A 20,757-nucleotide genomic window follows, 5' to 3' on the forward strand; every position below is an offset into this window, starting at 1 on the left:
GGTAAAGAATCCGCCTGCAATGCAGGAGACTCCGGTTCGATTCCTGGGTCAGGAAGACCCGCTGGAGAAGGGATAGGCCACCCATTCCAGTATTCTTGGGCTTCCCTGGCAGCTCAGCTGGTAAAGAATCCACCTGCAATGTGGGAGACCTGGGTTCGATCCCTGGGTCAGGAAGATCCCCTGGAGAAGGGAAAGGCTACCCACTCCAGTATTCTGGCCTGGAGAATTCCATGGACTGTGTAGACCATGGGGTTGCAAAGAGTTGGACACAACTGAGCAACTTGCACTTTCCCTTCCCGGAAGCACCAGGGAGTTTTGGATATACGGGGTCCTTTGCCGTCTGAGCCACCAGGGAAGCCCCTTTTATACACGATTACTCCTGAACAAACCTGATAATGGAGTAGTGGTTGGGGGCGACTCAGAGGAGCTGCCCTCAGAGCTGCCTTGGTCAGCAACACTCCTCTTTCCCTAGCATTTCGGAGTGCATGGACAGCGAAGCCGAGACGGTCATGCAGCTCCGGAACGAGCTGAGAGACAAGGAGATGAAGCTGACCGACATCCGCCTGGAAGCCCTCAGCTCTGCCCACCAGCTGGACCAGCTGCGGGAGGCCATGAACAGGATGCAGGTGAGAGTGGGGGGCAACACGGAGCCCTAGGCTGCAGGGGAGGAGCTGTTCCCGCCACGCTCCCGCCCCCCGCCGGACAGCCTTCTGCACTTCCGGATTGGACCCTTCGCCCAAGGCTCAGCCTGACGCCTCTTCCTCCGCCAAGCCCTTTCGAGCCCTGCAGCTGGGAGTATTAGTTCGGTGCCCTCTTCTGAGTCCCTGTAGAGTTGTTCTGTCCCTGGCTTCTCTCACCTTCTGATGCAGACCGAAGGCATCTGGGTCTTCTGAGCCGTCTCTTTTGCATCCCCTTCTCTGGATGTGTGAGCACCAGTGCTTAACACACAGTAGGTCCTTCAAATATACAGAGTAAAAGACCCACTGCAGGTTCTACCAAATCAGACCTCAACTGGAGAGCAGTGTTTCCCAAAGGGAGGTTCTATGGAACACTCATTCCACGAGAGGCTCTGTGAAAAGAAAGCTCTTTGATCAGATTTGTTTGAGAGATGCTGCACCTCTCAGATTCATAATGCATACCAGCTCATTAAAGGCTCTGAGAAGTCAAGTCCTGCAGTAAAGGCCTGGGTTGAGAAAGCCAGAGGTTTTCAGACTTCTCAGATACGAATTCTTCCACGTACCACCCATACTCTGGGAAATATTTCTGAGGTCTTTTTCAAAGAAGGCCAGCTCTCGAACCTTTCCCTGCCAGAGAGGCCTTCTGTGTACAAGAAAGGAACCACGTTGAACAATGTCTCTGAGGGTGTAACTTACTCTGCCTCGGCCGGGATGTACATTTGATCCCTGCAGGGAACTTTCAAATTCCTCCTCCAGAAAAGGCTTGGTCACAGAATATCTGCCCAGTAAGTGAGTTTCTGCCTTCCCCTTCACAGAGTGAAATAGAGAAGCTGAAGGCTGAGAATGACCGGCTGAAGTCAGAGTCCCAAGGCAGTGGCTGCAGCCGGGCGCCCTCCCAGGTGTCCCTGTCCGCCTCCCCCAGGCAGTCCCTGGGGCTCTCCCAGCACAGCCTGAACCTCGCCGAGTCCAGCAGCCTGGGTGAGTGGTGTCACAGGGCCTGCAGTTGGCCCTCTGGTCTCTAAGCAGGAGCCCCGAGATGAGCAGATGAGCAGATCACATGGAGAAGCAGAGGCGTGTGTGCGCTTAGGGTGTGTGTCTGTGTGTGTGTGTGTATGTGGGTGTGCGTCTGCTACCAACATGAGCCCAGCCGTTAGACTGCTGTCATGCTTTGCTCCAGTGCCCTGAGATCTCCAAGCTGTGAGCTTGGATCCCCTCACCCACCATGCTGAGTTCTGTTTGATCCATTTTAGGAGGCTGACCTGCAAGCTGTATGCTGCCTACCACCCCCTCATGGTAACCGGTCCCACTTGGGATGATGGCTTGGTTTATGACCTTCCTACCTTGGGGCTGGATTCCAGACTGGCTGGATAATTCGCGAGCGCCATCTAGGTTTTCTTTGTAAGCCTACCGAGGCTGATGCTTTTGATTTCTTATCCATGAGGCTGCTCTTGCTATCGTTCTGGTTGAGTCTCCCTCGCACTTCCATTCGGCAGGGTACATCGTCAGCCCGCTGGCTCCTTGGTTGGCCTGCTGTTGGTTTCTGTGGTTGCATTCTCCATTCTGCCCCTCCCCTGCCCCCACCCCCATCCCCCTGCCCCTGCACGGCGACACCTGGTCTGTCCTGCTGCTGTGCTGACCAGCAGCGGGGGTGTCGGGAGGCCGGCTTTGCTGTCCCATGTGCCTAAGGCTGTCGATGTTTTCCATTCGCAGACATGTTGCTGGATGACGCTGGTGAATGCTCGGCTCGGAAGGAAGGAGGCAGGCATGTTAAGATAGTTGTCAGCTTTCAGGAGGAAATGAAGTGGAAGGAGGTTAGTTGGATCCCTTACCCTGCGCAGCCTGCCCCTTCCCCAGGTAGAACTGCCTAGCGTAGCGATTCCATCATCACGCCCATCATCTCGGAGCCTGGGGTGACTCAGAAATAGTACTAACGCTTCCCCTAACTAACCCTAAATCCCCAGCAGCATTTTGATACCACAAACGTGAGCAAATGGCCCTTCCCTGTCTCTCGTGTTTGGAAAACTCTATAAAGAGTCCTTAAAATTGGTCCAGGTTGCCCCACTCTCAAGTATCTAACTAGACATTAACATCAGTCAGAAATGGCTTTTCTGAATTTAGTATGTTCCCAAAACTCTTCAAAGGCAGCTGAGCACATTTAGCACGGAAGGTACAGAAATAAGCTGACCAAATTCGGCTGACCAAGAGCACCAGTTTTATCCAGTCATCAGAGGTTGCTGACCACGTAGACACTGGGAGACAGGTGGCCGAGCCCAGGAGCACACAGGTGCTAGCAGTGAAGATGGTAGGGCATCCTGATTTGCTGAAGCTCGGCCATCTGAGTTTTATGTTCTCTTCCAGGGTCCAGAGGTCATATCCTCATCAGACTGTTTTAGAGTGGGGGGGGCAGGGGTTGACAATCAAAGTTGATTTTTAGTTATTGATTAAATCCAAATGATGCTGAGAATGACCACCTCTCACACAAGTGAGAGGCCTCATGAGCCTCTAATGTAAATCCGTTGAAGTTTTTGCTTGCTTTTTATTTCTGAGTATTTTAGCCAACATGCTATTAAAGGCTCTGAGATCTTGGGAGCCCAAAGTGGCCATCAGAACACAGCATGTCTAGCCAGACTTCTCTGCCAGAGGATTCCACATGTGGCCAGCCATCTAGTCTCACTGAAGAGGGGAGCTGCTATAGGGGTCTGAGCAACATCTAGTTTAGAAAGATCCAATAAATAGCTCCATTTTCAGAGCTCGGCTGGTAGAGTGATAGATTACCAAGGGGGAAGAGTCATTCTTATAACTTATGATACCTGTGCATGCCTTTTATTCTAATGATCATCAACATAAACAGATAGATATAACACTTTATAAAACTTTGTCCCTTTCCAAAATGGTGTTGTTCTGGATCACCACAACATCCAGATGAGGTTGGCTGCCCAGATTTTATCATCTCCATTTTACAGTTGAGAAACCCAGGACCCCAACATCACTTACCTAAGGCTGTAAGGCAAGTGGTGGGGCCAGATCACCTCACTGCAAGACAGGCGCTTTCTTCTCTGCTGATGTTGCTCAGCTGGCGAATATACCCCCAGCTCTCCCCACTTCTCTCTACCCTCCTAATTATATATTCTTATCAGCATGTCAGATATTTTAAAACCAAGCAGAATGGAATGTTTCCTTTAGTGTGATCAGTTATCCCCTACTATGCAGAGCTCTGTGGGCAGAGAGGCAAAAGAAGTAGAAAAAGATAATTTTTTTGTGTGAACCTCTTGAGTCTTACTGGTTTTCAGAATTGAGCATGTTTATAATTTTAATTAGAAGAAAAGACATCAATATCATTAAAAAACAGAAGAAAAGAAAAAAATCCCAAAGGAATTTAAGATCTAACAAGGAGACAAACTTGATAGACAGATAAGACAGATACCTCAGAATAAACAAGTACAAAATATATCATCATATAAGTTCTGTACAGAACTCTTGAAGCAGTGTGAGTGCTGAGCCTGGTGGGTTAATCGTTGAAGGCTTCCTGGAAGAGGTGAGTTCATAAGCAAAGGGAAAGGGAGAGATGGCGGAAAGGGGAGAGGAGAGCATTCCCCACAGGGGATATGTGATCTACACCCATATGAGGTACACATTAAGTCAGTAAAAGGGTCTAGATTCTAGAGGGGAGACCCTCTCTTCCTGACCCATGGGTTGCGATAGAGGAGGAAAGTGTTTAAGACAGTTGCATTTAGTCCAAGTTATATCTGGTGTTAAAGCAAATAGGACTTGTGAGCCCCTCTCAAGCTACTGGTGGAGTTCTAAGACAATCCGAGTCCTCTGCTAACCTGAGTCAGCAAGGATCCACCTGTTTTTTCACCTGTGGACATCTCACCCTTAGGATTCCAGACCACACCTCTTCCTCATCGGCTGCATTGGAGTTAGTGGCAAGACGAAGTGGGACGTGCTTGATGGGGTGGTTAGACGGCTCTTCAAAGTAAGTGGTTCGTGGAGACAGCCATCCAAGCGGGGGCCTGGGCCTTGGGAAGGGAAAGGGTGGTTTGTGTCCTGAGCCTGGTCATTTCTTGGGCTGTGTCCCCTCTCCCACATCTTTCCATTGCTGGGACTTATCACTTGGTTGTCAAGGGAACAGAAGGAGGATGGTATGTACAGACTGGCAACAGGACCAACTCTTCTCGTCCGCCCTTTGCAGTGGTCGGCCAGCTAGAGAGGGGCGTTCCCCCAGCCTTGAACCATTCCACAAGCCTCTCAAAGTGAACTGCTAATGTTCACATTCTGTCTTCACCTTAGAATGTCCTGTTGGGTTTGTCTTACACCGTGTGTTCTGGGGCCGGGGCCAAGACATCACATTTCCACCCCTCATTTTGGTGAGGGGATCTAATCCACCTTGCCCAGTGTCCTGTGCCAACATTTCAGAGTATGTGGTTTGTGCTATGTGTGACATTGACTTCTGACCCATGGCTAGTGTCAAGGATGTTGGCACAGTTACTTTTCCGTTCGTTCTAATCACATCATTGGAGTGGGTGTTTGCCACAGCAGAAATAACTAATGAGTATCTAGGTGAACCTTGATGTGTTGGTGATTTGAAAGACGCTTTTGGTACATTTTTTGGTCTATTGCCCTAAAGTAGGTCAGTGACCAGAAGTGTTCATTCATCACATCCCCAAGTACTAATAATAGCCCACATTTTTTGTGTGTCAGAGACCATATTGGTCCAGTTGTTGGTCTGATTTCGAAATCTGACTTTTAACCTAGTATGCTCTAGTTTCCCAGCATCTAGACTGAGGTGGCTTCACACAGAGAAAATTCTGTCCTTGAACCCAAGCTTGCTTCCCATCTTGGCAGACCAGTCTGCAGAAGTGAGATGGGGTAAAAGGCAGAAATGGCTTAGGGCAGACCAAGCCTGCTGCCCTGGCTGGAGCCTTGTCTTTGTGGGCAGTTGGGACATCCTTGGATTAGAATGACCACAGATCAGGCTGAAAAGAGCCAAGGAGGTGTCACACGTGAGAAGTGAGACCATTAAAAGCAGCAGCTTGTTATCAGGATTCCATCTCAGTTGTTTGGCTTCCACAGAGCCCATGGACTTTGTTCCAAGGTCATTGACCTAAAACCTCTCAGTCACTCATCTAATTTGGAACACTTTCCAAATTAAACACACGTTTGTTTATGTAAAACTCTAGAGCGGCTTTTTTTTAATTTTTTTTTTTTAGCAGCCCGGAGTTTTGTTCCCTTTGTCATTTAGTCTGGCCCTTGACCTGAGCCAAAAGAAGGGGCTGGTGGAGAGATTTCTTATCAGAATTTTCATGAATTTCATGTACATTTTCATGCATTTTCCAGCACCATTCACAGGCCCTCGTGTCTTTAAAACTTAAGCTGAACTTAGAGGAAAAGCACCATAACTTCCCTGCTTGCTTTATCCAGACTACACGTTCACCATCTTGTTAGGGCTTCGCACCCTCCCATCACTAACCACATAAATCTGTGCTTTAAGGGGCCTGTGATATGAGGACACCGCCCCTTCCATTGAAAGTCAGCTCTTCTGCCCCCCATTCCACAAGTCAGTTTCAACTCAGGCATCAGCTGGGGAAGAGGAGAATATGATCATAAATCACCCAATGAAAACGTGAGTCTTGCACAGATTTTTTTCCCCACATCTTTGACGGGGTCTTTATTTGGTTTTTTCCAGGAATACATCATTCACATTGATCCAGTGAGTCAGCTGGGGCTGAACTCAGACAGTGTCCTTGGCTACAGCATTGGGGACGTCAAGCGCAGCAACACCTCTGAGACCCCCGAGCTGCTTCCCTGCGGCTACCTGGTGGGGGAGAACACGACCATCTCCGTGGCGGTCAAAGGTAATCCAGCCCCTTGCAGAGGGGAGCTTCCAGAATTGCACTTTTTGTTCTGTGACTTGGCATAGGAACCCGTGGCCAGGATTTCATTTGTGTGTGTGAATGTGGGTTGTATTTTTTTTTGCCCCTGCCACCACAGTTACACTTACCTAAGCAACAGTCTTCAGCATTTTCAACCACCGTTGGAAACAAACAATTTTAGTTTATTGCTGAAATTACATAACAAGAGGTCCCATTAGCCTTATGACTCTGAAATAATGGAATCTTAATGTTGAAATGGGGCTCCGCTGATACCTATGAGTTACTCTTGCTGGTGAGCCTTGAACGCGGTCCCATTCTACAGATGGGAGACCATGGTGCACTGTGGGCCAGGGAGGAGTCACTCAGAACAGCCTGAAGAAACTCTGAAGCTCCTGCCCATGCAAGATGCTGCTCAAGCCTCCGATTGCCTCATCACCCAGAGAGGCTACACCTCAGGCCAAAGTGTAATCTCTGGAACTTTAGACTCACAGAGTATCTGGTGGGGGGGAATGTCACGGCCAAATAATTATTCCCATCTGAGTTTGAGGGTGGGGAACGGGAGCATATGGGTTCTCTAAAGCCTCTGTCCTTCAATGTCCTGGGGCTTCCCTGGTGCCTCAGACAATACAGAATCCGCCTACAATGGAGGAGACCCAGGTTCTATCCCTGGCTTGGGAAGATCCCCGGAGAAGGAAATGGCTACCCACTCCAGTATTCTTGCCTGGAAAATTCCATGGACAGAAGAGCCTGGTAGGCTGCAGTCCATGGGGTCATAAAGAGCTGGACACGACCGAGCGACTAACACGTAACACTTTAATGTCCTGACTCTTAAACTGTTACAAAGGCTGAGTGATCCAATCTTAAACAAATGGATATGACTGCAAAACCCCTTTTTGCTATATTTTATGAACCACCTAAAGAAGAGATCGCTAAACACTGTTCTAAGCTCAACTTTCACAGCATCTTCTATCTTCCCCATAAGGCATTGATCTTGACTGTAGTTTGGGGGCTGTTTGATGCAGACTTTGTTTCCTGGTTGGGAGGTTTTCCAAAAGCACCCAGTGTTCTTCATCAGCAGGAAGGAAGGTCTTGCTTCTCTGGTGACAAGGAGCATGTTCCTCTTTGAGCCACATACACAGCCTTATTTGTTAGCATTCATTCCGCAATTGTGGCCTTGGGCTGTAGGTGACAGAAACCTACTCAAAACTAGCTTTAGCCAAAAGGAAACACACAGGCTCAGGTATTTGGAAAATCCAGGCATGGACTTCAAGCACAACTGGAACCAGGAGCTCCAGCAATGCCGTCAGGCCCAGCCTTACCTCAGCTTTGCTTATTTATTGAGCTTTCTGCACATGGCTGATCAATGGCCCTGACTCATCCTTCTAAGCTTAGGAAGCTTTTAAAAGAGGACAAGTGTAACAGGAAATTCTTAGGGGTGATTCTGGCCCATGTGTGCATGCTAAGTCACTTCGTCATGTCCAACTCTTTGCAATCCCATGAACTGTAACCCACCAGGCTCCTCTATCCATGGGATTCTCCAGGCAAGAATACTATAGTTGGATAGGCATGCCCTCCTTCAGGGGATCTTCCCAACCCAGTAATTGAAACTGCGTCTCTTAACGTCTCCTACATTGGCAGGCAGATTCCTTACTACTAGCACTACCTGGGATTCTGGCCCACTGTGAATCAAATACTCATCACATCACCAAATCAGTCACAGGGAACAGGGAGAGGCCTTGGCTCAGCCTGGTCACACACCGCCACCTTTGGTAGATGCAGGTGCTGGTCAGCCCTGCTTGGACAGCTGGAATGAACTCCCCTCAAGAAAGAAGAGCCCCACTGCAAGGAGAGGAGGGAGGGCTGCCAGGCACACCCTAACAACAGCTGTCCACCCCAAGAACCCTTTAAGGAAAGCCTGATGTGCCATGACCTTAAATTGCCTTTCGTCCATGCTGCCGAGCAGGTGAACACTGCAAACGCTGACAGGTAAAAGGAGTGACCCGTTACGTAGATCAGACCAAACCTCTGTAGAGACAGTGGCAGGATTATCTGCCTCCCAAACGGGCCACCCCACCATGGAGTTGCAGCTGGCATGGCTGTCAGCACATGAGGTTGTTTCAGCATCTCCAGGGGTCAGCTCGGGTTTGTTTATAAGTGATACCTGACTCTTCAGTTTCCCTCTAGTGTTTGACACTTAGGCCTTCATGGCACTAAAAACCACCGAAGGATTTGAGCGGAGAGAGATCCGTGAGCTGCAGGTGATTCACTTCAGTGGTACTGGGGCGGGGGCTTTGGCTTTATGTGCTCTGCAGTGAGTTCGTCTGCAAAGTACTCACTCCTGTGGAGTTTATGGCAAGAGGCTGAAACAGCACAGAAGAGCAGAGAGACGGGTTTCAGTATGTTTTAATCCCTGCCCTGTGTTTGTTGTTAAGTTTAGACAGGAGACCCCGTCCCTTCCCCCATACTTTGCATCAAGCTTTGAGCCAATGTAGGCTCTATTGAAACCAGTTTTAGGAACATTTTAGACCTGTACCCAGATGTCATTTGGGATCCTTCATCAGGGTGATTTGTTTTTTGTTTTGTCGCTAAGTTCTGTCCCACTCTTTTTGAGACCCCATGGACTGTAGCCCACCAGGCTCCTCCATGGGATTTTTTCCCAGGCAAGAATACTAAAGTGAAAAAGGAATACTGGAGTGGGTTGCCATTTCCTTCTCAGGGGATCTTCCCGGTCCAGGGATCAAACCCACATCTCTTGTGTTTCCTGCATTGCAGATGAATTCTTTACCACTAGGCCACCAGGGAAGCCATTTCTAGAATAGTCACTGCATTTAGCTGCTGTCCTTGGTTGAGGAGGATTGGAAACAAGCATATAATTGCATTATGGGGGTCTGTTTGTAGTGAATTAATTATGTAGATGGAAAATGCTATTACAAAACAGAATAAGTTCTTTTCAACTTATTTTTTGCCTATATACACTGGTTTCTTGAGGTACTTCGAAAAAAATTAATTATGAAAGTATGATAACACATTTACAGGAGACTTGGAAATACAGAACAAACTTACATATAGTTCTATTATATATTGCAATTATTTTTTAATCAGATAAATTGAGACTTTTAGTTGGAGTTTCAATATCAAACTCTCAAAAATTAATAGAATGAATAGGCAGAGAAGTAGAAGGCTATAGTAGACTTGAAAAACACCATGAACCAATTCAGCATAATTAAGATTTATACAGTTTTCACACAACAGCAGGATATAAATTCTGATATTTCCTATAAACCAGGAAACAATGGAACATATCTAGGGGCATAATAAAACAAGGTGCAAAAATTTCATGGTCTAAAGGAATTGAAATCACACAGAGTCTGTTCTCTTATCCCTATAGAATTATGTTAGAGATCAGTATCAAAAGATATTTGAAAATAACCCACATATTTTCAAGTGCAATGCGACATTTACCAAAAGAGATCTTTGACTCAGCCATTGAAAGTTGAGGTGCTTTTTTAATAGAATTACCTGAGGTTCTGGACAAGTAACCTTGGCTGGATCCTCTCTTGAGAATAATATCAAGAAAACAGCTCTTAGAAAGCCAACAGCCCTGAGTTGTTGTTGTTCCACGAGAGGTGGGGGAGAGATGTATTTCCTCTTGCTGTGGGAGAGGCTCAGAGCAGGTCTGCCAGTATTTACATTCCCCAAATCAAGTGGTCCCAGCTTGCCTTTTTCCTCATTTTAATAATAAAAGTGTTGATACCTTCATGGTGTACCTCAGTGTAGGCAGCTGAGGCATCTGGCACGCAGGAGAAACAGGGTGAAGAGTCAGCGCAAGGGTCCAGCTAGACACGGGAGATTCACGATAGATCCGAGCGAGCACCGCCGCTAATGGTAAATCCCAACAAACAATCAAAGCCCAGAGTCTTAGGAACTCTGCAGAGGACAGATGAGAACCAAGGGTCAAGATACGAAAGGCAAACCTGAGTCTGGAACCAGCAGCCCAGCCAGGGGCCAAAGCACAGGCTGCTGGTGAACAGGAAGCCTGCAGTGTCCCTGGGTGGGCTGGGGTCCCTGATGAGGGGGCTGCCCAGGAAAGGGATAGCCTGGGGTTTTGGCAGGCACAGAGAGCCACTCTCTCTGCCAGGCTGTGAACACTTCCTGCCTCTCTCTAACACAGGGCTCGCGGAAAACAGCCTGGACTCGCTGGTGTTCGAGTCCCTGATCCCCAAGCCCATCCTGCAGCGCTACGTGTCCCTGCTGGTGGAGCACCGGCGGATCATCCTCTCGGGACCCAGCGGCACCGGGAAAACCTACCTGGCCAACCGGCTGTCAGAGTACCTCGTGCTCCGGGAGGGGCGGGAGCTGACCGACGGGGTCATCGCCACCTTCAACGTGGACCACAAGTCCAGCAAGGTGAGGAGGTTGTTCGGAGGCTGATGCTTGGCCCTTTCAGAACTGCTGAGGCCACCACCACTCTGATGGCAAAGCAGCGTTTCCTACAGTGCTCACCTTTGCTGGTTATAAAAGCCTGGGGAAGGAGGTCAGAATGGATCTAGCAGAAAGGAAGGCTCTGACCCCAGACTCACCAGCAAGGAGTTCCATGTGTAAGTCGATATATTGGGTTGGCCAAAAAATTCATTCGGGTTTCCTGTATGAATTTATGGGTTTTCCGTACATTTCAGGTTTTACGGAAAAACCTGAATGAATTTTTTGCCCAACCCAATAGTTTATTTCTTACTTCCCTGCTATGAGTTGGGTATGATGCTCTATGCTGGTAGTTCTTTAAGCCAGATGCTTCCATTTCAGTTTACCAAGAATTCATCACATGCCTACTAGATTCTCCTTTTTTTCCAAAATGAAACCTCCTTTTGTGGAGCAATAATAACAATATGAACAACAGCTGTCATTTACAGGCCCCTGTAAGGGGCCTCCCCACAGCAGGACCTTCAAGGAAGTGGTTGTCATGATCCCATTTTATAGAGGAGGAAACTGAGGCTTGAGGCCGATGGCCACGTACGTAAGGCTACTCATTTGGTACTGAGCAGCTCAAGTCAATGTCTTAAACCCAAGTCAGCAGACAGGCTTGATTCTGCCTCTTGGGGAGCAGTGGAAATGCTTGGACAGTCTGCCTTAGTCCCAGCCTGGGTTATGAGGTGTCTTCTCAACCCTGTTTATTATCCATGCAGTGGTTGTTGCTGGGTATTTCACTGACTGCCTCTTTGCAAAGGGGCTGGGGGATCAAAGGTGAATTCGAAGTGACTCTTCACTTGGCATCCTTGAAGATGCAAGGCCCAGACCTCATTCCCAGATGATCTGTTTCAGTAGGTTGTGTGGGGCTGGGACTCTATGCCATTCTCAAGTTCCCAAAGTGACGTGGCTGCAAGGGCAGGGCTAAGGGAAGTGGTCAGAGGCCCCTGAACCAAGACCCTCTAAGAATAAGCTCAGGGAAGGCACCCTCTCCTGGGACCAGCGAGAGAGGATCTCAGGCACATGGCGGGGGCTGTCGGGCCAGCCTTGATTTCAGCGCCCACTCTCCCTCCCCTCAGTCGGCCCCCAGCTGTACCTGGTAAGCCTGAATACGGGAGGGAGTGCTCCGAGCCTCAGGAGCTAAAAGAAGGGAAAATAGCTAGTAACTTTAAAAACTGGGCTGCTTCTATTGCTGAAAGCCACATTTTGACTTAAAAGGGAGGCCCAGCCCTGCTCCCCACCCTCTGTGCGGTCCCAGGTGGGTCACTTGACTGAGGCATGCCTCAACTTCCCATCTGTAATACGGAGATGGTCACAGCACCCACCCACAGGAGTTTGTATGTGTGAGACCCCCGAGCCATGCCTGGCGCTAGGTCACGCCCATCGTCACTGTGACACTAATACCATCAGATAGTGGTTCTGGTTTCAGTGGCTGGTCCTTAGCTCACTGTTTCGGCCTTTCCCCATTGCATGTTCTTCTTTTTCTTCCTTTTCTGATGTGCCCCTTGCTCCAGCCGAGCTGGGGTGTTCTACTCCCAGCTCCAGACACTGCCCTGCCCATTCTTCACAGTGAAGACCAAAGATACCCTTTTACCCAGACCTTTCAAGACCCCCTGTGCACAGAGATGGCCTCCCCTGCACCTGTTCATTGTCTGTCTGCCCCAACACTGATCAGCAGGTCATGGCAGGGAGGCATCCTTTGCTGTGGTGATTCATCAAGGGCTTCCCTGTAAGCAACTCTCAGGCAGTGCTGTGGATGTACAAAAATGCATGAGGCACCTGCCCTCAGGAGCTTCGTGGGAGGCTGGAATAGTAGGAAATACCAAGAAAAGGGGCAGCACTTCCAGAGAGTGATAGATCATGTACAGAACCGTGCCTGGGCACCCTCACAGTGCCTGCCCTTGGCTGGGTTTCCTGTTGCCTGGAGAATTCCAGAAGGCAGAGCTGAGACTTCCCCAGCCTGCATTCCTCTGCACCCAGACTGAAGCCTTGTAGCACTTCAGGGATCAGCACGTGATCCCCGAGTGGCCTCAGGAAGGGCCCCTCTGCCGGTACCGGCCCAGGCGACACCCGGAGCACGAGCATCTTCCCGGGGGCGTTCACGGGCTCCTTCCCCCTCACTCCCCTGGCCTCCACAGGAATTGCGCCAGTACCTGTCCAACCTCGCTGACCAGTGCGCCAGCGAGAACAATGCCGTGGACATGCCTCTCGTCATCATCCTGGACAATCTGCATCACGTCAGCTCCCTGGGCGAGATCTTCAACGGGCTGCTCAACTGCAAGGACCACAGGTGGTAAGGGCGGCTCTGGACCTCTCGGCCCCAGGAGAGCAGCGCATGCGCGTGGCGTGGGGCGGGGCTTGTGGGAGGGGCAGCCCGCAGCCAGTAGCCATGTGCTTAGGTGCACCGGGACCCTCTTCTCCAGCTCTGTCATCCTTCATTTCCCCCACAGCCCTTACATAATTGGCACGATGAACCAGGCTACCTCTTCTACTCCCAACCTGCAGCTTCATCACAACTTCAGGTAAGGTGCCCCTTTTCGAGTACCTGTTACATGCCTGGAAGGATGCTCATTTTTCCCAGCTTAGTTCACTGGACTCTCACAAAAGCCTCAAGTCATTAAATTTATCCTTCTCAGTTTACAAATGGGGAGATTAGGTGACTTGCTGAGGTCACACAGCCGGTCAGTGGCAGAGCCCGGGTCTCTTGGATGCTATGTCCTGGGATAGCGGTTGGTACCCGGGAGGCAGCTCTAATCAGGGGCTGTAGGCAGGCGGACTGCACATCACCAGTGGCTCATCTCTCTGACCCAAGTGACGCAGAGCAGTGAGAGCTCCTTAGAGTGTCTCCACTGGGCGGGGTCTCTGGCCTTCAAGCTTCAGTCGCTGGGAACCCTTTACCCCAGCCCCGTCCTGAGCTCCCCCACTGCTATAGGGTGGGAGGTCTGTTATGCTCAGCTGTGACTGCTTGCCTTTGCCATTACAAAATGCCCTTTGCCCTGACACCTAGCTGGCTCCATATACTCCTCTCTTGCCTGGACCCTTAGATAAGGTTGAAGAGCTATCACTCGGGATGAGATTCCTTCCCCCAGATCATTTTCATGGCCACTCTGCTGGCATCTCTGTTGAAAGTAGATCTGAATTGTGATTATCCAAGAAATACAAACTCCTTCAGGTCACTAAGATCATGGCTCATCCCTGCATCCAGGACACCCTGGTCTCGTCCACGCTTTCTCTTGAATGTCCCTCAAGATCATTCTCTACCTCCCCCCTCCCCACCCTTCTTCCCCTGTCACTGCCACACCATCTCCCAGCACACTGTTTTAGTCATTTTCTAACCAGTATGCCTGCCTGGACCTTGGGCCACCTGCAGGCCATCCCCTGTATCAGTGACAGCCAGAGTGAACATTCTAGAATTCAAACCTGACCCTAAACCCTAATGCAAGAAGTCCTTGAATGGCTCCCCAGAATGAAAGCCAAGCCCCTTTGGGTTGGCAGGTCAAGTCTAAACTCTGGTTACCCTGAACCTCTGGCAGTTTTCCCAGACGTCCCACGCTGTTGTTCACACCCCTGCCGATGCTGCAGCGTGTGTCCACCCACCCCACCACCACCCCACGCCTGCTCCTCCTTCCGCTACCCCCTTGCTTTGTGGAGCAGCTCCACTCGGCCCCTCTGGTCTCAGCTCAGACGTCCCCTCCTCTGAGGAGCCTTCCCTGATTCCCCAGGTTTCGTCAGGTCTCATTCATCTCCCTCCTCCGCTAGACTGTGAGCTCCTGAGGAACAGGGACTGTGTCTCTGTCGTTGGTCACAACCCCACAGCCCAGCCCGGGGCCTGGCACAGCACCCGAGGCAGTCGGCTAAGTGGTCAGAGCTCAGCCTCTGGAGTTGGACTGTCTTGGTTCTAATCTTAGCTCTTCTAAGATTGTTGACTAGCTGTCTGATCTTGGACAAGTGAGATTTTTCCATCTGTGTCTCGGAATTCCTATCTGTAAAATGGGTAGTGATCCTATCCATAGCACGGGGTTGCTGTGAGGAATCATGAGTTACATTACATACAGTGGGGACTTCTCTGATGGTCCAGTGCTTAAGATTTTGCACTTTCAATGCAGGGGACATGGGTTCAATCCCTGGTCGGGGAACTAAGATCCCACATGCTGCAGAGAGGGTGAGAGGTATGAAGAGACTAACATAGAAACTTAACATCACCATATGTAAACTAGAGAGCCAGTGGGAATTTGCTCTATGACTAAGGGAACTCAAACCAGGGCTCTGCGACGACCTCAAGGGGTGGGATGGGGTGGGAGATGGGAGGGCGGTTCAGGAGGGAGGGGACATGGGTATATACCTATGGCTGATCCATGTTTTGTTGGCAGAAAACAACAAAATTCTGTAAGGCAATTATCCTTCAATTAAAAAAATAAACTGAAAATAAATTAAAATGTATATGTGCAGTGTTCAGAAGTGTCCGATTTCAGTAGTAGCATACTCACCTTCCAGCTCTAACGAGCTTTGATTCATGAAGTTGACCACGGGCTTTGTCGTGGAAAATCTGTGACTCCTTCCAGGTGGGTGCTTTGCGCCAACCACACGGAGCCCGTGAAGGGTTTCCTGGGTCGGTTCCTGCGGCGGAAGCTCATGGAGACGGAGATCAGTGGGCGGATGCGGAACATGGAGCTGGTGAAAATCATCGACTGGATTCCCAAGGTCTGGCATCACCTCAACCGCTTCCTGGAGGCGCACAGCTCCTCGGACGTCACCATAGGTAGGGGGAGGGCAGGCGGGCAGGCTGGGGCTGGAACTGCTGCTCTTGGAGCCCTGGCCTCCTCGGATGGCTGGCCCTGGGCCCTGGCCGCTGGCCGCTGCACCAGCCACACAGATAGAGAAGGGGACATAGGATAGCCGCAGCCTAGACAGACCCCAGACTGTCAGTCACCCACATCCTGGGACTGTCTCCGCCCTTCCCTCTTGCCCAACTCTCTGCACTGATGAGCAGCAGAGAGAAGTGTCCAGCTCCAGGCTGGTGTAAACTTCTAGGCTAGGTGAGGGGCCCCCACCCCGGGGCTCCCCCAGATGGAAACCACCCCGTAGGATTGGCTTTGCTTTATGAATGTTATTAACATTCCTGAAGCTTAGGCTTCAGAGAAAAGAAAAAAAAAAAAAAAAAATCACCGGTCATCCCACCATCCTGACATAATCCTTGTAATTTGAGCTTATTTTTTCTGTCCTTGTCCATACATGTTTTACGTAGTTGCAATCATAGTGTACATACAATGCGTTCTTTTTGTTTTCCATTTCACCTGGTCTCATGAGTATTCTTTGTTGCTTTGCAAAATACTTACTCTGTGAAATAATCAGATGTGAGTATGCCATCACTTCCTTAATCACTCCTATTCTCATGGACATCTACCGTGCTTCCATTTTCAAAGGTTAGACAATACCACAATGACCATATTTCTCTAGAAAGTCTCCCCGTCCCTTGGGGTGATTCCCACCAGGAGCGAGATCCCAGGGTAGGGTTAGAGAGCCCAGGTGCCCACCACATGGCAGCTGGCATTTCTGCTGTCACTCAGAAAATGCAGGGTCCCTCCTGTGAGGGGATCGTGGGCTGGCTTCTCCTGCTCCCCCTGCATTTTAATTTGACCGATGTTCCCTATGGTCCCCAGGCCCCCGGCTCTTCCTGTCGTGTCCCATCGACGTGGATGGTTCCAGGGTGTGGTTCACAGACCTGTGGAACTACTCAATCATCCCCTACCTCCTGGAAGCCGTCAGAGAAGGACTCCAGGTGAGACCACACTGCCCGCTGACCTCCTCAGTTCCAGGGACTGTTCTCGTGACCAGCACTCTTGTCTTTATCTCCCCCTGCCCCGGAAACTGACCGATGTGAGGTGGCAGCTCCTCGCCTGCGAGGCCGTCCTCTAGCACGGTATAGGATGCACTGGGCTGCAAATCCTGCCTCTGCCACTGTTAGCTGTGTGACCCTAAGCAAGACATCCAGCCTTTCTGTGCCACAGTGCCCTCATCCCCGGAAGAGAGAGCGATCACACCCCATCACAAAGAGTGTTGCCAGAGTTCAGCGACATCATGGCCAGCGAGTGCTCAGCGTCATGAGTGCACAAGAAATGAAATATGTCGCACTTCACAGTGTGCTTAAGTAGTCTCATATCTGCTATTTGGTTCAGTATCAGCATTTATCCTGGGGCTTGGGCAAAGTTGTTTTTTTTTTTTTTTTTTTTAAATCTCTATTTTTTAAGAGAAAATTTTGACTCAGAGTGAATAAGTGACTTGCCCCAAGGTCAGGAAGTGAAACTTTAAGAATCTATGATTTGGCGTTCTCTGCCCGACACCAGGACCCCTTATAGATAGATGACCCTGGTGCCCACCTGACTGTCCATCCCTCCTGCCCGGTTGCAGCTGGGAAACCCAGACCCTGCACTTCTCACTCAGCCCAGGGGTTAATGGTAGGGGCTTGGTGGTAAATCGGAGCTTGCAGTAGTTGTATTGTTGAGTCTGGAGGTAGCCTGAGGAGGTTGTGAGCTTTTAGGACCATTCTGAGAAGTTAGCAGGCGTCATACACGGCTGAATAATCCAGAAACCAGCTTAGCCAGGTTTCTCAGGGCTGTGTTTGCTTGGTACTGGGCAGTGGGAGACACGTGCTGCAGTTAAAGGGCCCATTTCAGGGGATGGTGCTGTGTGCACACCCGTGTGTACACATGTGATGGTACACATAGGGCTTGCACACCTGCATCCATGTGGCTGACCGCACACTTTAGTGGCATTTGTCATCTGTGTGTATTTAGCTGAGCCTGGCAACATTTCATTTGCTTTGTAATATGTAACAGCACTGATGGTCTCTTCAGAGACACTCAGGACAACCAGAGCTCGAAAAAGAAGGTGGTGTGCCTCTGGTCACTGGTATTTCATTGGCCTGGAGCATGTATGCTACAAATTCAAGCCACAAGTGATTGTTAAGGCAGAGGGTAGCAAGAAATTGGGCAGTCCCTTAACCAGTCCCAAATGAGTTTCCAGTGTTTGAAGATCATTAATCAATGGCAGCATTTTTAATTTTTTTAAATTGTAATTGACATATTCAAGTATACAATATAGTGATTTGATGTTTTTATGCATTATGAAATTACACCATGGTAAATCTCATTACCATCTGTCACCAGGCAGAGTTATTACCATATTATTGACTAGACTTATTTACTTCACAACTAGAAGTTTGTATTCCCTTCAGCTATATCTCCCACTTATGGCAGCATTTCTATTTTGTTGAAAGTGGATTTTATGGGAAAAAAAAGTAAGATTTCAGATCTGTGCAGTGGAATCTCTCTAGGTAGATAAATTCACTGGCGTGTGTTAAGTAACTATCATGTATTCCTTACTCAAATGGATTTGTTAGGACCACAAACCCAAACAGCCACCCCATCACTCCTGTTTTTGGGGGCCAGTGGAAGTATTCCCCGCCCCTGCTGCAAACTTGGGAGTCTTTTTCATTCCAGAAGCCTCTCTAAGTTCCCATCAGGGGCTTCCAGGGACTGTAGTAGGCAGGCACCTCTGGGAAACTCACACTGCTGGAAAGAAGCAGGAGGAACTGCCCCAGAGGAAGCAGCAGTTTCCTTCTTTTTCTGACTCACCACTTCTCCCCTTTGCTTCTTTGCCCGAATATATTCTCTGGTGCAGGACCTAGAGTGTGCTTGGAAAAACTCATGGGAGCTGTTGAATAAAGGTTTCCTGCCGAAAGAGGCGCTAATGAGGAGGCAGAAGCTCGGTCTGTGCTCCAGCCGTGAGCTATAAGTTAGAGGCCCCTGTTGGTCCTCACCAAGGCTGGATGGTGCTAACGCCTTGCTGCTTGGACCTCAGCTTCAAAGAAGGCCTTGTGGGCACAGCTATAAAAGCACAGTGAGATCTTCCCTGCCTATCCTGGAGAGGTTGCTGATGAGTTGGTTATAAGGGCAGTAGTTTTCTTTCCTACAAAGATCAAAGAGTCTGCAGGTGAAAGGGCTGCGGGATGGCTATGAAAGAGCCCATTTAGGACAAGGAGCAGAAACATGCCGCCACCTCAGGAGACCCACTGATTCTCTGTGAGGTGAGAGACGTCATCCGTTCCTTGTGCTGCTGAGGTCGTTTGAAGGACAGTCTTGCAGGAACATGAGCACAACCAGGGGAGGCAGCCAGAGTGAGCGTTACACCACGTTGTTCAAAAGTGAGCCCTCCTGCCCCAAACCTGTGACTGCATGCTGTTCTTTAGTCCGGGAGACCCCACAGAATCTGCAGATTCATGAGGAACCTTGGGATGTTCTCTGCGTCTCTAGTTTTGAAGGAAAGTTTGCTGACATTTATTGACTGCCAGACACTGCGCCAGGGGCCTGACAGACATGATCCCATTTAGTTTTCACACCCAATATGCACCTCATAGACAGGAAACCAAGGCTCCCGGGAGTTTTTGACCCTTCCCCAGTTCACTTGCTGGGGTGTGGATGAGCCAGCGTCATAGCCCATAGCTAACTTCTCAGTTACTTCCAAGATTTTCCAGGCTGTTCCAAGACCCCTGCCCTATACCTTAGATGCTTCAGGTGGCTCAGGGAACCAAGTATTATGTTTCATAGCATGAAGTTCTATGTAAGATTTCACTTGACAAAAAGATTCTCTTGTTTAAAAAAAATTCAAAACTCCTCATTCTGCTTGTTACCTTGAGTCCCATGCTTATTGTGTGCTGGGCACTGGTGGGCCATTTACTCCGCCCTGACCCTGTGAGGTGAGTGACGTAGCCACGAGGTGGGTGCACTGTGGTTCAAAGCAGGCAAGCCCTGGCAAGGTCATATGCTGAGAAGGGGTGGAGTCCCCAGACTGGGCTTAGGCAGGGCTGCCCCTGATGGTAGATAGCGCAGAGCCGCCGCTGCAATCAGGTCTCACCATGGGCTTCCAGCCAGCCCCTCAATGGGCACAACCTTGCCCAGAGGAGATATGGCATTGCCCCCTAGTGGATACTAGATATCATTGCAGGTTTTGACTCCTAATTCTTTTTCCCAGTCAAATTGTTTGTGTGCACGTGTGTGTGCGCACATGCATGCATGCGTGCAGTTGCTAGGAGGTTCCTGCAGAATCTGTACCTCGAGGCCCTCATGTGTGATAAACATGTGCATCCACAGAGTCATAAATCAGAGTCAGTGGCTGAGGTTTCAGTTTCTAGTGTCTTGGATCTCTATTCCTAACCCAGTAGTCATGCCAAGCTCCTCCCTGCCTTGGGGAAAGTGAATGTCCTGTCTGTCTGTCTGTCTGTACAGCTGTCTGCTATTTCCCAGAGCTGCCTCAGGGCTCTGTAGTGGGACCAAGGAGCTTTGTGATACATCCTTTGCTTGCCACGGTACTTACCCAGCCATTCACCACCTGGACTTGAACATGTCTAGCAGCAAGTGGGGAGACTTGTAAAAATATTCCTTGTTCTTGCAAATGACATGAGATGCTCCTAGAGTGCTTTTGTCTTATGACTTAGCCCCCAGCCCTGTTCCCCTTTAGAGCTGTCGATGTAAACACTTGCCGAAGTGTCTAAAGCCTGCAGAGTCATTCAGAAGACCTCTGTCCCCCTGTTGGAAGAGGGGAGGGTTGTGGTTGTTGATCAGGTGACCCAACCTGCTCTGAGACCCTGGGTAGACCTCCCTCCTCTATACCTCAGATTTCTCAACTGTAACTTGGAAAGTGTGGACCAGGAGAGTTTTTTCAGCCTGGCTGTCCAGAACCGTGAAGTT

At 49.6% G+C, this 20,757-nt stretch overlaps 1 protein-coding gene across 6 annotated transcripts in view; it reads left to right on the plus strand.

Annotated features, from left to right (window-relative positions):
- The window catches only part of NAV2 (neuron navigator 2), a 417,005-nt gene that overhangs the window by 387,298 nt on the left and 8,950 nt on the right, over positions 1-20,757 (plus strand). For 5 of the 6 annotated variants that reach the window (XM_061167929.1, XM_061167940.1, XM_061167957.1 and 2 more), the window contains 10 exons: positions 473-626; positions 1,493-1,655; positions 2,388-2,488; positions 4,558-4,653; positions 6,364-6,532; positions 10,722-10,957; positions 13,150-13,304; positions 13,462-13,533; positions 15,574-15,770; positions 16,672-16,790. In XM_061167929.1, coding sequence (XP_061023912.1) covers positions 473-626; positions 1,493-1,655; positions 2,388-2,488; positions 4,558-4,653; positions 6,364-6,532; positions 10,722-10,957; positions 13,150-13,304; positions 13,462-13,533; positions 15,574-15,770; positions 16,672-16,790 — 1,462 coding nt within the window. The remainder of the gene's footprint in view (positions 1-472; positions 627-1,492; positions 1,656-2,387; positions 2,489-4,557; positions 4,654-6,363; positions 6,533-10,721; positions 10,958-13,149; positions 13,305-13,461; positions 13,534-15,573; positions 15,771-16,671; positions 16,791-20,757) is intronic. The other variant, XM_061167935.1, reaches the window with a different exon arrangement.

The sequence above is a fragment of the Dama dama genome, chromosome 2, assembly GCF_033118175.1.
Source record: "Dama dama isolate Ldn47 chromosome 2, ASM3311817v1, whole genome shotgun sequence".
NCBI lineage: Eukaryota > Metazoa > Chordata > Mammalia > Artiodactyla > Cervidae > Dama > Dama dama.